The sequence below is a fragment of the Zonotrichia leucophrys genome, chromosome 4 (genome assembly GCF_028769735.1).
Source record: "Zonotrichia leucophrys gambelii isolate GWCS_2022_RI chromosome 4, RI_Zleu_2.0, whole genome shotgun sequence".
NCBI lineage: Eukaryota > Metazoa > Chordata > Aves > Passeriformes > Passerellidae > Zonotrichia > Zonotrichia leucophrys.
The window spans coordinates 32,565,153-32,580,374 of NC_088173.1; the positions used below are offsets into that span (position 1 = coordinate 32,565,153).

The following is a 15,222-nucleotide window of genomic DNA, read 5'->3' on the forward strand; positions in this document are numbered from 1 at the left end:
GGAAGCAATTTTATTGGGGGGGAATGTTAGAACAACCATATACAATTTGAACAAATACAACATAACACAGTTTGTTCCCCAGGTGTTCTAATTACAGTATTTACAGGATTAATAAGGCACTGGTTCTCAAAAAAGAACACAAATTAGTTTCTTAGTCTCTACATTGACAACCTTTTCTTTAATAGAAATAACTTTGTGCTAGAGAAAGGATAGCAGTTGCTAGATGGAATCTCTCTTTTTTTTTTCTTCTCCCACTTTCAAATGCCATCTCACCTATGCCAGGAAGAAACTAAACTACACTTCCTTGAATGATTTACATTTGAAAAGTGGATTTCTAGACCCTAGGGCACCTAAGCCACAATTATCTTTACCTCATCAACGTGCCCTTTGAAACTACCAAAATATGGAAGTGACATTAAAAGGCCACACCTGGCAAAATAAACACACTAACCTGCAGTCACTGCAGGTGCTGAACCTTAATAATGACACACTGAGCACTGCAGGAAGTCACCCATGCAGGCATCCTGACTCCAATGTCACAGTGCTGGAACAAAAGACCTCCACACTTGCCTCAGGCTGTTTTTTGGCCTTAGGAATAGCCCTTCACAATAGATTACAGTGGATAGATTTGAGGGCAAAATCTGATCTTGGGAGAAAATAGGCAGGCACTAGTTACACAACCGCAGACTGTTTGCTTTCTCAGTATGTGTCTCCTCATTTATATATATATATATATTTATCTATTTTCCTATACAGCACCGTTGCAGTGATTTGTCTTTTATGCATTTTCATAAATAAATATTATGTTTTATTTAGTGCTTTTTCATCCATAATAGTTTACTCTTAATCCACATACTGGAGCTATTCCAGACTCGCAACTGAATATATATATATATTTATATATATATAAAAACACATAAACTTGAACATTTAACATACACACTTTATGTGATCTGTCAACCAGTATCTTAGACCCTTTTCTTCTGGACCAAAAAAAAAAAGGTAAGATTTGCTCAGGAAACCAACGACTGGCCCTTTCTCTTGCAGCAATGCTGACAGCAGGTGCCAGGGGCATTCACTGCATGCCTCGTGCTGCCAGCTGGCAAAGCACCCTCCTAAACACTCCTGGGGAGAGAGCCCTGCTAATTTATTAAAAAATATATATATTTTAGGAGGGAAGAGGTGAAACAGACCTAAACAGGGAGGACAGAAGCATCCCTGCTGTGTGAGCTGGCACCTGCAAGTCCTGTGCCCTTCTTTGGAGCTGAGAACTCTCAGATCCACAGGGTGTGCTGGCTTCTGTGGGAAGAAATGAGACTGGAAAGCCATGGCTCCATTCACTAAGACAAAAAGGTGAAGAGAGGCTGGGCTGTCCCCAATTTAGCCCACAAATCTCAAGGTCAAGGTGGCCAAGGAGCAAACTCTGCTCTCAGCCTCACAACCAGTTTTTAAGGATGGGGAAACCATCCTTGCCCCTCCTGGGGTCAGGATTTGGTGTATTATTAACTCTCAGAGGTTTTCTTTTTGTATTGCTTGGTAAATTTGGGTACAGGCAGGGAAACTGCACTGCAGAAAAAGCATTCTAATGAACAAAAAACTTCTGATTAAGCTTTTTAACACCTATCATCATGGAGGTCTTGCTGGTTCTCTTGAACTGCGCATTTTTCTCTGTTAGCTTGAAAGTATAAAATGGTAATTTTTCCAGCTAGAAATACCTTCAGGGAGCTGTTAAGCTAAACCCCAATTATACACCTACCTACCACAAATAAATCAGTTTTGTCCAAAAAGGGGGAAAAAAAAGAGAAAGAAACATTACAGAAGTGCTGAGGCTAAATCCTGCATGGCAATTATTTCAGTTCTGAAATAGGCTTAGCATAATCAAAGCAGCATTTGTAAGGACTTATTTAAAAATTAAGCTGAACACCATCTAGTAAAACAACATAGGCAGGCAGGAAATTTTTAAAAAACAAATGAAGGGTAAAAAAGGGTAAACCAGTAACTCCCATGCAGCTCAGCTTTGGTAATCTGATGAAGAACAGAACCTTTCCAAAGAAAATGCTTCCCAGGGTATATTTCACCTCTCATTTCCCCTTCTGTAGCATTAGCATTGCTACAACCACTGCAGACCCAGGAAGGAGGAACAGGGGAAGACAGAAAATACGTTTCCCACTGCCCTTTTCCCCTGACAGCTCCTCTTGCTGGGAACCACATTGCTACACAGCCCCAGCCCGCAGCAGAGCCTGGCACTGCTGTGCAGCAGCTGCCAGAGGTGTGGAGGCTGCTGGAAGGGCACACAAAACAATAGTGCAGATAAAGCTGGAGCCAACAGTTCAGTTTGTGGTGTCTCACTGCAGCAGGAGTGCTGGAGGCTGGTACCCACTGCTGCCCACGGCTCCCAGCTCTCACCACCCACCTAATGTGTCCCACCCTTCCTCCCTGCCATTCCCTACTGCAGCCTCAAGGCACCAGTCTCCTCACACTCAAAAAAATATGATTGCCACCCCAGAAATGGGCACTTTTGAGGTTTTTCACTTTCTCTTAAAAAATGGAACACAGATTTATTTTTTTTCTCAGCTGTGCTTGTAGGTGGACCCCTCACATTTACACAAATGAAAGAGCAATAATTCCTTCTCACAAGGAATTTCCTCTTGAACAGTGGTTGTTTGTGGGTCCTAGAACTTTCAAATTGCACAGCAGATTCAAATGTGTACCTTATTTCCACTTGCACACAAAATATTTTATTTTGCAGTGGGTGAAAAGGAAGGGGAAAAAAAGCCAAGAAAAAGGGCACTTGTTTATCACTGTGGTACTATTCCCACCAGGTTTCCTTGAAACATGAAGATCTTCTTTAAAAAAGTCACACCAAACTATATTCATACAGCTCCCAAGTACCTTAAACAAAGCATAACCTTCCTGGGACAGGCCACCCACAGGAATCAGGCCACCCACACCAGCTGGGATGGCAGGGATGCAATTGGGCTCCATCTCTGTACTCTGAGAATCACTTGCACACACAGGGTTCGGAAAATTATCTCCACAAATAGGTGGCTTTTAAGGCAGGCTCCATTACAGCTCCTCTGAGCTACACAGATCCACTCACCTTTTTGTTTTTTTTAAGGCTGGAGTGCAATAGTCTTTTTGGAAATGAAAAAGTTGATTTACTTTCATTTTCAGCAGTTTCCTCCAATTTTTTTTTAATGTAACAATATACATCTTTTTTACTTCTAACCCAAAAGTTTTATTTTCATAAAATTTAAAGCAGTATTTTTTTAAACAATCAAAATAATAATAATAACAATAATAATAAAATAATAAGTGGCTTTCATGGAAAGCAACATGCATAATCTTAAACCAGTTACTAAAACTGTATTTCCCCATGTAAACAAGGGCAGACAAGCCTCTTCCATCTTGCATGTCAAAATTCAGGTGGATTTTTCAATGGATAATCTCCTCAAAAACTCACGGCTGCTCTTCAGCGTGACTCCTCCATTAGCAAAGACTTTTGATACATCTTCAGGACTTCTGCCTGCACAAGAAAGTCCATTTCCAGGGGCCTCTGGCAGAGTCAGAGTTTAATGTCCTGGGACTCTGACATTTTGGCAAGTGTTTTCTTGACGCGCAGGGCGGTGAGGCGGGAGGCTGGGCTGTGAGCCCAGCACTCCATCATCAGCTTCCCCATCTGCCGCAGGCACTGCAGAGAGAAGGGCAGAGAAAGTCCCACCAGGGTCAGTGGCACAGGAGACTGCACGTGTGGCAATGCTGAAAAACTGAGGGAAAAGGTCTTTCCTAAGGCCATTACAGATAAACACCACCAGCACTGCCCAGACCAGCCAAACACGGTTCATGTAGATTAATGCAGATTTTTATAAATGTATTTTTGGTAATACACAAGGACAATGTGGTAACAAATTGTGCTTTTATTGCTGGAATGCCTGGGGTGGGATTACCAAGGATGCCAACCGATTAATCAAGAGCAGCTACTGCAATAAACCTTGCCAATCCCTGACACATGTGGTAGCAAACCAAACACTGAGTGCCACCACACAAAAGCCCTTTTGGGAACTGCTACTCCTTCCTCCAGTGTTTCTACCCCCAGTTTGAAGGCTCAGAGGGATTTGGCTAGGGAGAGGATGAGGCATGTGAGATTTGGTTAGATATTCTCACACTGGCTGTTGCACAAGACCTCGAGCATCCCAGGGAGGTTGTTTTTTTCCCCCACACTCACAAACCTCATGCCACCTAAATCTTTCATCTCCCCACAGACTATTCATCTACATGCTGCTTTTCCCAAATGGCAGCACCAGTGATAAATATCCTCCTCCCTCAAAATGATGCAGAACTGGGTCAATCTCAGTCCTTAGCTCTGAGTAAAAGCACAGACTGCATGCTGAGAGGGATGAGAGGTACCTCATCACTGCTCCATCTGTTGGGGAACGAGGGGCGCAGTCTCTTGATGCACACGATCTCCCGCATGTCCTCGTACGAGGGGTCGCTGGGCACCAGGTCGTGGTATGGAAGCTGGTACTCCTCAACTATTCCTGAAAGAAGCAATTAGTTGCCTGTCACTTGCAGAAAAAAAAAAAAAAAAAAACAAAGAAACAAAAAAACCTTCCTTTTCCCCTTTCATTCTATAACAGATTGGCCATACTTTGTAACAGTTGGGTGTGCTGCCCCTAAAAAGGACTAGAAGTTCATTCCACAGTCAAGTTCCAATGCAACCACTGCTGTGTAAAGACTGGCCAGGTATCTAACCCAAAAGTGCAGTAACTAGCCAAGTGAGAACAGTTTCTATCACTGCTGTCCAGTCCAGCAATCTCCAGTAAGTTCTCACACTAAGAGCAATTAGTGTAGAGTCTGTATCAGAGTAATCTGAGAGAGAATTAACCTTGAGTTAGGTCTCCTTCTTATCAGTGGACCTGGAAAACGCTAAAGGGCATTTCTGCGCCTTTTCAGAACATGGCAAGGTACCATTCTTTGTGCACAGCAGCAATGACAAAAATATTACAGATTTCACCTCACAACATTGCAATACACATCACCAGCTTTTAAATACAGGGATCCTGCTGCTCATTGGCAACATTCAGCTTCTCTAGGGTGAGCATTCAGCACACTGAAGGATTTAAAAACCCATAGGGAATGCTGAAGATAGCAGAGACCCAAGAGAGACATGCTCTACTCTTACCACCAAACCGGCACAGAACTGCTACCAAGTCATTTCTGTGCATTTAACTTTCCCAGTGGCAAAAGAGAGGTACAACAGCCATCACTTCTGCACGACACTGAGCTCTACATGCAGAAAGAGGGAAATGAGGCACATCACTGGCATGACAGTGATGTAATAAGTGCCACTTCCCTCCGGTGTTTTGCTACTTGTCTAGTAAACAGATTATTTATTTCAAAGATTATTTATTTCAAACAGCAACCCCCAAATTTTTGTCCTCCTCCTTTCATTTAACTCTTAACTGAACTAAGAAACCACTATTTTCTTTCTGCTAAATTAGCTGAACAGCCCCAGTCCAGCACAAACATGATGCCTTTAGAAAAGGTCCCAAAATGAGTTCCACACTTCCTCAGTGCAGGCATCAGCTGCCTTCAAACAAGCACTAAAATACAGTCTAAATCTCTGCTGTTGAAATAGCACAGACTGATGCTTCAAAATAAGTTTCAACAGGAAAACAGAAATTAGGAGAGTTACCTGTATGGTTTACCCACATCTGTTTATTACTGTAAAACAATTACCCGGAAAACAAGGCGCAATGGAAGGCCTGAGGTTCACTGACACAATTAAAAGTGATCTCCCAGCTCTTTACCTCCTGAAACACATCTCCTTGCTATCTCCCAAAGGATGAGTCCAAAACTGTACATATCAGCCATGATGTAGGACTGAAAGTGATTTCTATTCAAGCTTTCATCCAGCACCTCGGGAGGCATATAACGTTTTGTTCCTACACGGGTGTTTGGAGGGATGTCTACCTCATTTGTGTCACTAAAAGAAAAAGAAGGAGAAAAAAAGGGCATCAAGCATGCAGTAAAGTGGGTCGAAAATAAAGCAATTTCAATGGAAGAAGTAGTAAATCCACATCACATCCACTCTCAAACAAGGTCAAAAGTAATGCATAATCTTAATGGAACAATTCTTGCAAGAAAAGCCTCTTAGTGTGAAGGCAACCCTCCTTAAAAGGCTGACCCGCCTGAGGCTATGTTAAGCATTCAAATGCAGAACCACAATGGAGATAAGACTCAACAGGGATGCTGTAACATTTGTGAGATTTCATTAGCATTAGCCCGAGCTCTAATGTTAGTGATAACAATCAAATCTTCATTAAACGCTGTTTTCTTAACATACTCCACCACCTAATGCTTCAGTCTCAGCAATTAATGGGGGAGACCAAGTAGCTGGGGCAGTATCTTTTAGCTGTAGCAAATTACATCTGCAAGACAGATGAATCTAACTATTATTTTTTGCATGCATTATGTTTGATCCCTTCCAACCTTTACACATCTAGATATGCAGACACAGAGAGATAAATGCATAAAAACATCTAAGCAAATGTGTCACACCTCACACATTGACCAGAAGAGACGACATACAGGGAAAAATATTCCCATTAATTATGTGAATGGAATCTTGTTTTTCTTATTAACTCAGATTCAGCTACGTCAGTTTCAATATATTTAAAAGTTTAATATATGGCAGATACTCTGGTTTGCTTGAAAAGGTCTGTTTTCCTTTATTCACCTTCAAAAGGTATGTATTTTAAATATGGTGGATACAACAGATGCTCACAGAATAATTGTATTTCTATAGTTTTCTTCATGTACAGCAATTTTTTTTCACCTTCTGATATGAAGAAAAGCTGTGTCTGTGGTACAACCAGTCACCTACACAGTCATTAAATCACACATATGCTAGTGGCACTACTGTACACCTGCAAGAATGTAACATAAATCCAGTGACCTGCATTATCTTGTATTATTTCAAATGAAATGGAAACACAAAGAATTTTACTAGAATCATCAGCTTCAGCAGAGCACTCCTCTTCCAACAATTTTCTGTTCCTTGTTGTTGCATGAGAAATGCTGTCTGAGGAAGGATTCCGAATGAAAACAAGCCAAGTACATAACATAAATTCCATCTGGAGTGTGAAAAATCCAAATTTCACCTTCTTTTGTAAGAGCACTCAGTAATTCCTCGCTCTGCTTCATTCACAGCTAAGCAGTGTGCTGCTCTGTATTTGCCAGGCAAAGTACACCTGCAAAGGGTGAATTTCTTCCCCAAAACTTTTTATTGTGTATTTTCAAGTTGTTGTTTTCTAGCCCTCTGTTCCTCAAAGTAAAAATATTCCCTTCTTGTCTCCTGAAGAAAGGTCAGGCTCACCAAGGAACCCGGTAGGTAAGTGAACAGTAAGAAAAGAACATAAAAACTGCCTTTCCTTTCACTCTGAGTAATTTCAGTTCAAGATTTGTACAGGATTCCTGAATTTTTTTAATACTCCAGGGAGTGCACGGTTTCAAAGCCGACCTCTGAAACGGAAACCTTCAGTCTATGTATTCTGGACACATTTCTGTGTGCAGAAAAATCAGAAACTTCGGAGCACGCGCCTCCACCACCAGGACCACCACCGAGAGCCCGAGCTGCTTTTGAGCAGAGCTGTCAGAGAGCAGTGGCTCCTCATGAATCCCAGGAGTGAGCAAGTTCTACCTGTCTGCTCTTTCTAAGTTGTTTAAACACACAACCATTTTTTAAAATCAAATTTAAAAGCCATTTCAAAAATCAAATCTGTACTTGGGCAATTTGATTTGTAGGAAATGAAACAAAAGGCAGCCCAAATGGGGTCCTTTTCAATAAATCCTAGTTAGTAACTAGTGCAAATTATTATTATTTTTCTCTCTAAGTTGAGGAGTGAATTTTCATGGGATCAGACAAGCTGAATGCTTCAGTGACAAGCTCAGTGATGTGACTTCAACCTGTCACTGCTGTGTCCTTTCATTGTGTGCCAGCAATACTGGGGCAGCAATACATGGAGGGCGGAGTGATGAAAACTGACCCTTTATACAAACACAGCTAATGTGCTCAAATAATCAAAAAGCAACTATTTATACACCTTCATGAGGTGCTGATGTGACATTCTCCCCACACAGGTGACCTCACACACAGATGAGCAGAGCCCAGGTGTGCACACACACTGCAGGCGTTGCTCACTTGTGCACACTCAGTCAACAAGTAAGGAAACTTTTGCACCAGATTTATTAACTTCCCCTCACATCCACTCACCTGATAAATTTAACAGCCAAGCCCAAATCTGCTATACAGCAGGTGCCATTCTTTTTCACCAGGATGTTCTTACTCTTTAGGTCACGGTGGGCAATGGCAGGCTTGCCCTGAGTGCTGAAGATCTCAGTGTGCAGGTGGCACAAGCCACTGACAGAGGAGTAAGCCAGTTTCAGCATGGCTTTTGTGTCCAAGGTGGTGGATTTTAGGTAATCATAAAGTGAGCCGTTCTCATGGTAGTCAGTGATAAGATACAGCTGGGTCCAAGATCCTGTACCTTTAATATCTGCAGCAATGAATCCTACAAAAAGAAAAAAAAGAGGTTATTTTCAAGTTAATACTTCTCAGGGGTTTTTTTGGACTGCTCAGAACTCTGGATTGTCATCCATTTCAGCAGGTTTGTTTCAATAACATATTTAATTCTTTTCATCTTACTTCCATGCAGCTGTGCCTCACCTCTAGCCTTAAATGCACTTTCAGAAGCCCAGATATGGATATACCAGCAGCTAAAACAGACACGTTGTGTTTGGAATAACAACACCTAAACCCCATTATTTTTTTAACTTTTATTTATGTTTCAATAATCCTTTAAACAACTTTCCTTTGAAGAGCTCTGGGTGGCTAATTGTAGAGCACAGAGGGAAATAAAGCACATCGGAAAGGACATCAGATAACAGCAAAGACAAAATTGCTAATCTTAAAAACCTGTTCACCATCAAATAATTCTCTTTCATTTCACTCACCAAGAATATTTTCATGCCTCATGAGGACAGTCTGGTAGATTTCTGTTTCTCTGAACCAGCTGGCCTCCTCTGTGGTAAAGAACACTTTCACTGCTACCTTTTCGCCACGCCACTTTCCCATCCAGACTTCTCCATAGCGACCTTTTCCAATCTGCTTCACCATTTGAATCTGTTTTGCAATGGTCCTTTGAACCTGTGAAATGCCAAGGCAGTTCTTACACCTTGCTCAGTGGAAATCTCTGCATTCACCTCCCTCCTCCTGTGCCTGCTTCCCACACAGCCAGCCCAGGAGAGAGTGGAATACGCAGCCATTGTGACATGGATTTCAGCAACCCTCCACAATTGCAGACGCTTCCCGTCTTCTCCAGGACACACTGCTGCTGAGAACATTCCCACCACTAAAAAGAAGCTTTTCCATGCCTACTTAAATATACTGTGGTGTCTCAAGAAATTACATCAGTCACTGTAAAGGAAATGTTTGTCCCTGCACCTTGATTTTTTTTAAAACCTTTCTGCAGGATGTAGTGCTTGGTGGATTTGGTTTTTTGTCATTTTTGGAAAAGTTTGGACAGAAAACACTCCTGGTCACCTCAGTGCAGTCCAAATTCCAAAGGGGTAGGTAACACATTTCTATTAATACAGGGATGTTCCTTACACTGCTGAGATTCAAGGCTAGGGCTTGCAAGAGTCAAAAGCTTATAAGAGCTCCAAACCTAGCAAAATTACAAACTTACCTTTTTAAATTGCCACCCCTAATTATTTCAATATATATATTTGATTAGGAACCTCAGTCACTACTTACAGAGTTAAAACACATGTGCCTACACGGATTTAAATAATGATATTTACGTATTCATAAAAAGCAATTTCCCCCCCCCCCCCAAAATATTTGAAAGAACAGCTTTCCAGTGTCTGTGCCAGCTTTGTCAGTGGCTGTACTGTCAGCTAAAATCATGGGTATTGCAAGATCAATGTCCACAGCAGCATTGCAGAGATTCTCTTCACAAGGATGACAGACTGCCTCTACATTTAACAAGCTTTTACAGCCACAAAAAATCTTGGACAAATGGAGACTTATAATCTTGTCAGATTCGAGCATGTCTGCAGATCATGTCTTTCTAAAAGTTCACAAATAAAAATGTGAGTGGATGCTGCAACACAATTCACGGGGCTGACTCTGCCTCAGCTTAATATAAAAGGGGATTTAAAATGTCACCCTCCTGTGCTACAGCATTGCCAGTTAAACCCACAGCTAATGAGTTTTTGTCTGGTAGGGTTTGGTAAGATTTTGAAGGAATACTGCCACCAATGTGATGAGATTTTCACCTGGCTCAAGTAATTGGCAAAATCTGCACAAGTTCAAATTGCGGCCTCTTGCTCTTTTTGCCACCATCCAGATACAAATCTCCAGTGTTTTATTGCAGCAAGTGAATCTAACTGCTCTAACTGAATCCCTATGAAATCATGTTCATTTCATGAAATCAAAAATATTTTTGCAATCTTGGCAGACAGAAATGAGTGAAACTTGATTTTTTAAAATAATTTGCTTCCTTAGTTGTGCTTGGGAGGCCCAGTGGAAACCACCAGTTTGGGAATGTCAGGCAGCACTGCCATGAATGTGCTATGACTGCAGCATAATTGTGCATCCAAGGACAAACTCAAAACCTATTAGGTCAGGTCTATCATCATTCTTTTTTTAAGTGAACCACTGGTTTTCATATTGAACAATTTTAAGAAGCAAAACATACTGCGGTATTTATGCATAGCTATTTCAAATACCCCAGTTTTCTTCTTCTGTCATTTAAACAGAATTCCATTTTTCCAGCCCTGCACTGCATCATTAGATGTTCAAGATGGTAGCTTCAGTGCCATTATTTTTGATTAACATCAATGAAAGCCAACAATAGAGATTAGCCTTTATTTTTTAAATTGATTTATCTTTTATACTCTCATATAGTGATTGAACAATAGTTATATTACACTGGAATTTTGCTGTAACATTTTGTAATGTCATTTTAGCATTGTTGCTTTCTATTTTGCCCATTTTAAAAATGCATCCTGAACAATAAGGTAGTTACCTCAAATAACTTAATTTGTGTAAATATATGTAATGGCATCATAAAGTACATGCAATTACAATACTTAATGATGAAAAGTTCCTTATTAAATTACATTAAGAAAATGAAAAACACATTTCTGTTATGGGTTTTCAGGCGGCAGAATACTATGTGAAAGGCCTTAACCTGGTTTTGTCTTGCTAGAACTGGTCAAATGATTTCCTATGAACAATTTATTTTTCTTTTAAGGAATTCAGCTCATTCTTAAATCATAAACCAATTATGATTTCTAAAACAAATAGGTCAATCAAAATTGTTGGCTGAACGGATTTCATAAACATGCTGAATGATGTGCTCGTGTAAGTTATTTACACTGAGTGGGGATGGGGGTTTCTCATTTCTTTTTAAATCTGTGTATTTTGCTGCTTGAGCTCTGTAAGCAGTCAGGTAAGGTTACATGACCTTTTCTTTCGTCTCCCTGAGTGGAAACAATCCAATTACCAACTATTTCTACTTTCCTGGCATTCAGCTAAACGTGTTCAGCTACTGAAGATGAAAATTTAGACAGACCAACCTTTTGCAAATTTAATATTTTGAACAGAGAATTCATACCTATGGCTCTGGTGCAGTCCCTTGAAAAGCAAAGTTCATTGGAAGGGAAATTATGAAAAAAAAATGTGTGAGAAGGTAGAGACCAAATTGTAGTTCAGCACTCTCTTCAGACAGACCATTTTGCAGCATTTGACTGGCAGCAAACTCTTCTGTCAGAGGTACAGATGGGTCAGGAAAAAGAACACTTGCTGAATGTCACACTGACAAATTCTTGGCTAGTACTTGTTTTGGGTATAATATTTGTACCCGTTAGAATAAATGTTCTACACAGAAGAAAAACATTACTGGTTAGCATAAGGTGACATTTTGCATTGAATTTGCATCTTACTTTCCTGAAATTATAACCCTGGATGTTTCAGTCTTTGCACAAGAAACAAGGTTAAAAATAAGCTCTTGCACAATAAAGAGCAGAGCATTACTGCCAGGCACCTCCTATACACTTGTTTCAGGCACGAGGCATCACTCTGTGCATTCCTGCGAGGTCACAGGGGTTGGGGCTGTCTGGGAATGCAGCAAACACCTTCTGCCAAGTGCAAGACCCATTTTCTTCTCTTCCACTCAAAATCACTACTAAACAGTGAAAAAACAACTGCATGGGGCTTTTGTAAGCAAGAGGGAGATGGGGAGGAAGAGTTCCTGAAGGAAAATCCTGGTCCAGTGGCTGCAGAGTCTCCAAGCCTGAGAGGAGTGGCCTGACACAAGGCAGGAGGGTTTCTGGCTCATGGGGCAGAGGCACAGCTCTGGGAGCTGCGGAGCAATCCCAGCTGGGATGGCACCTCTGCCATGACTGCAGCTCCGCAGCAGCAGTTCCTTTTCCCATCCACTGCAAGGGCAGACCTGGGGACAGCACTGAGACCACAGATCCCTCCTTCAAACTGCTCACTGGGACAGAGGAAGGCATAAAGAACAAGCAGTCATAACCAGCACTGCTCCAGCTTTTTTGGGATCCTGGGATGAAGGACTGAGCCATGCACTGCTGTTTCCACATGGGCTGCTGGAAACACATCCTCTCAGAGAAGTACAACCAATTTCTTTGTATTTGCTCTAAATTATTACATTTTTTATGTCATTGGAACAAGTGAAGATGAAGACCTTGATGTGGCAGGTGCAAAAAAAAAAAAAAACCACCAAAAACAATACAACCAAACCCCAAAGCATAAAAGGAAGAATCCCTCACAATTAAATCAGCTGGAAACTCATTAGGAATGGTCCTAAACTGCACACAAGATCTCTCCCTTTCCATTGGCCAGAAAAATCTCAAATTAGTGAACCAAAACCACTAAGGGTGCTAGAAGGACATTGGCATGGGATAGGACAGAGTCTGTTGCTTCATTTTTAGGGAAATATAAAAGTTCCCATTTAATGTCTTCTTTAGGGTGTTTAAAAAATAGGTGTGGACAAAAACCAGCCAGACAGTACATGGTACTTGGAAGCTGGACAACACCTACGGTAGTAGCATCAATACAAACTAATAGGTTTGGAAGACAGGAGGGACATACCCACTCTGAAAAATGAAAATAAAATCTTCCAGTTTCTCAGAGGCACTTATTTTAAATAAGTAACCTAGCTTTTTTACCAATTCTTTTCTACCAGTGATGTTCCCCAGAAACAAAACCCCCTGGTGAACAGAACTATATTGCCACAGATCATTCTGCCTTTTCAGCAGGTTTAACAATCCTGGAGTCTGTTCAGAAACAATCACAAACTCCATCCCATTGACTTCTGAGATTGCCATACTACGAGGAAAAAAATCCTCCTTGACTTCTGAATGCAAAGTAGAGCCTACAAATAAAAAGGTTCCAAGTCTGACAAGTTACAGTTCCCTTTAGAAAAAGGTGATGGGGCAGTGTTTGAAATTCTATTGTATGTTGCACATACAAAGGAAGAAAACAACATCAGTGGGCCAGGTGCTGTCCTGGACACTGGAGTGTAAAAAAACCAAACATGATGATATACTTCCATGAGCTGTCCTAGCCTGTACTTACCCTATGGTATCTAAAATAGGAAATTAAATGAGGCAGAAAAATTACCCTAACCTTTTTTGGCTTAGTTCACATGACAAAAATCCCCTGCTTCTAAAGCAGCTGTTCTCCAGTCTAACTCCTTGTCATCTCTGGTAGAGGAAAAAAAAAAAAAAAAACAAACAAAAAAAACCAAAAAAACCCACCATCAACCCAAAAAAAACCCCAAGAAACCCTAAAAGAAAACAGAGGATATGTAAATCTATTTTTTGTGCCTCTTCTCCCTCTCCACATTTTAGCCTTTGAAATGTGCACTACAATAGCATCGCTTCCTTACCAGGAGAGGGAGCCCGGATCCACTGCCTGAGCTCTGGGACTGCTCGATCAAATCCTTCAGGGACTCTCCGGGGGGAATGTAGGTCTCGTCCTGCTCCAGCCCGATGCTGTAGTGGGGTCTCGTCTCCTGGCGCTTGTATCTGAGGTTTTGCACGAAAACAAAATGAGTTTTGAATACAATGAACACATGTGCAATGAATAATGCATATGCCCTTCACATTTCCTTCATTTATAGACTAACAGATTTCTCTGCTTCCCTGAGGAATACACTGGACTCGCTGGCCAACATTTTTCATTTTATTTTTAGCAACTGTTTACATCATCAAAATTCTAAGTATAACACTCACAGGCCATGCAGTCTGGGGTAAATCTGCAAAGCAACCAAATGTGTTCCTTTCAGAAACTTAAATATGTCTAAAACACTGACCAAGTCAGTAACTTTATTTTACTGTCTGCAGTGCACTTCTAGGAGCCAGAGAAGGTAAGGTCATGGAATCTGGGAATATGTAAAAAACTGGGAATATGTCAAATTATTAAAATGTAATGTATGTAGATTATGATACCACTCTAGATACATTTACTGACATTCCTGTATTGTCTTTTTTTTTTATGATCAGCTCTTCATCACATAAACAAATTTAGAAGTCTTAGATATATTTCCCTTACACAAATTTCTCTACAAAATTTGTCCTTTGGGCTTCTCACTAAAGAATATTCTGTTCTTCTACCTGAATGGCTTTTAAGGATGTTGAGTGAAAGATTCTGTATGAAATCCATCACACAGGTACCCCTGTGAATAGCATCAATAAAATACACTTTTTTTTCCTCATGATAAAATTACAGTTTCTTATTTCTTTCCTCTAAGGTCCACTTCTATTTTTTGTTTTTCAATTTCCTAAATCTATAAAAAGATAAATGTTGAGAGGAACATTAACAAGCTGCCTTATTTACCTGAAGTAGCAGAATATGATGATAAGCACCAGAAGGATGCTGCAAACAGTCACTGAGATCAGCAGGGCCTTGTGGTGAATGTTTCCTTCAGCAAAGTCTGCGGTTAAAAATGAGAAAGTTGGAAGATTTAGAAAGGGAGATGGTATGAAGTCAATGTGAGGAGTGCATTGAACACAGGATGATTTCCACTCTTTTCTTGTAATTCCTGTACAGGATACTCCTGGATTTTGTGGGCTTCCTCTTTGACCCTCACTGACCAGGACAGAACTGACACTTCCAGTGTCAAAAAA

General features: G+C 40.8%; 1 protein-coding gene across 6 annotated transcripts in view; it reads right to left on the bottom strand.

Annotated features, from left to right (window-relative positions):
- Positions 1-1,021: 1,021 nt before the first annotated feature.
- Positions 1,022-15,222, bottom strand: part of BMPR1B (bone morphogenetic protein receptor type 1B) — a 251,679-nt gene continuing 237,478 nt past the window's right edge. For all 6 annotated transcript variants that reach the window (XM_064711043.1, XM_064711047.1, XM_064711046.1 and 3 more), the window contains 7 exons: positions 14,933-15,029; positions 13,983-14,121; positions 9,016-9,208; positions 8,276-8,573; positions 5,811-5,986; positions 4,408-4,538; positions 1,022-3,691 (listed from right to left, as the gene is read on the bottom strand). In XM_064711043.1, the coding sequence (XP_064567113.1) occupies positions 3,566-3,691; positions 4,408-4,538; positions 5,811-5,986; positions 8,276-8,573; positions 9,016-9,208; positions 13,983-14,121; positions 14,933-15,029 (1,160 nt within the window). In that variant the 3' untranslated portion in view covers positions 1,022-3,565. The remainder of the gene's footprint in view (positions 3,692-4,407; positions 4,539-5,810; positions 5,987-8,275; positions 8,574-9,015; positions 9,209-13,982; positions 14,122-14,932; positions 15,030-15,222) is intronic.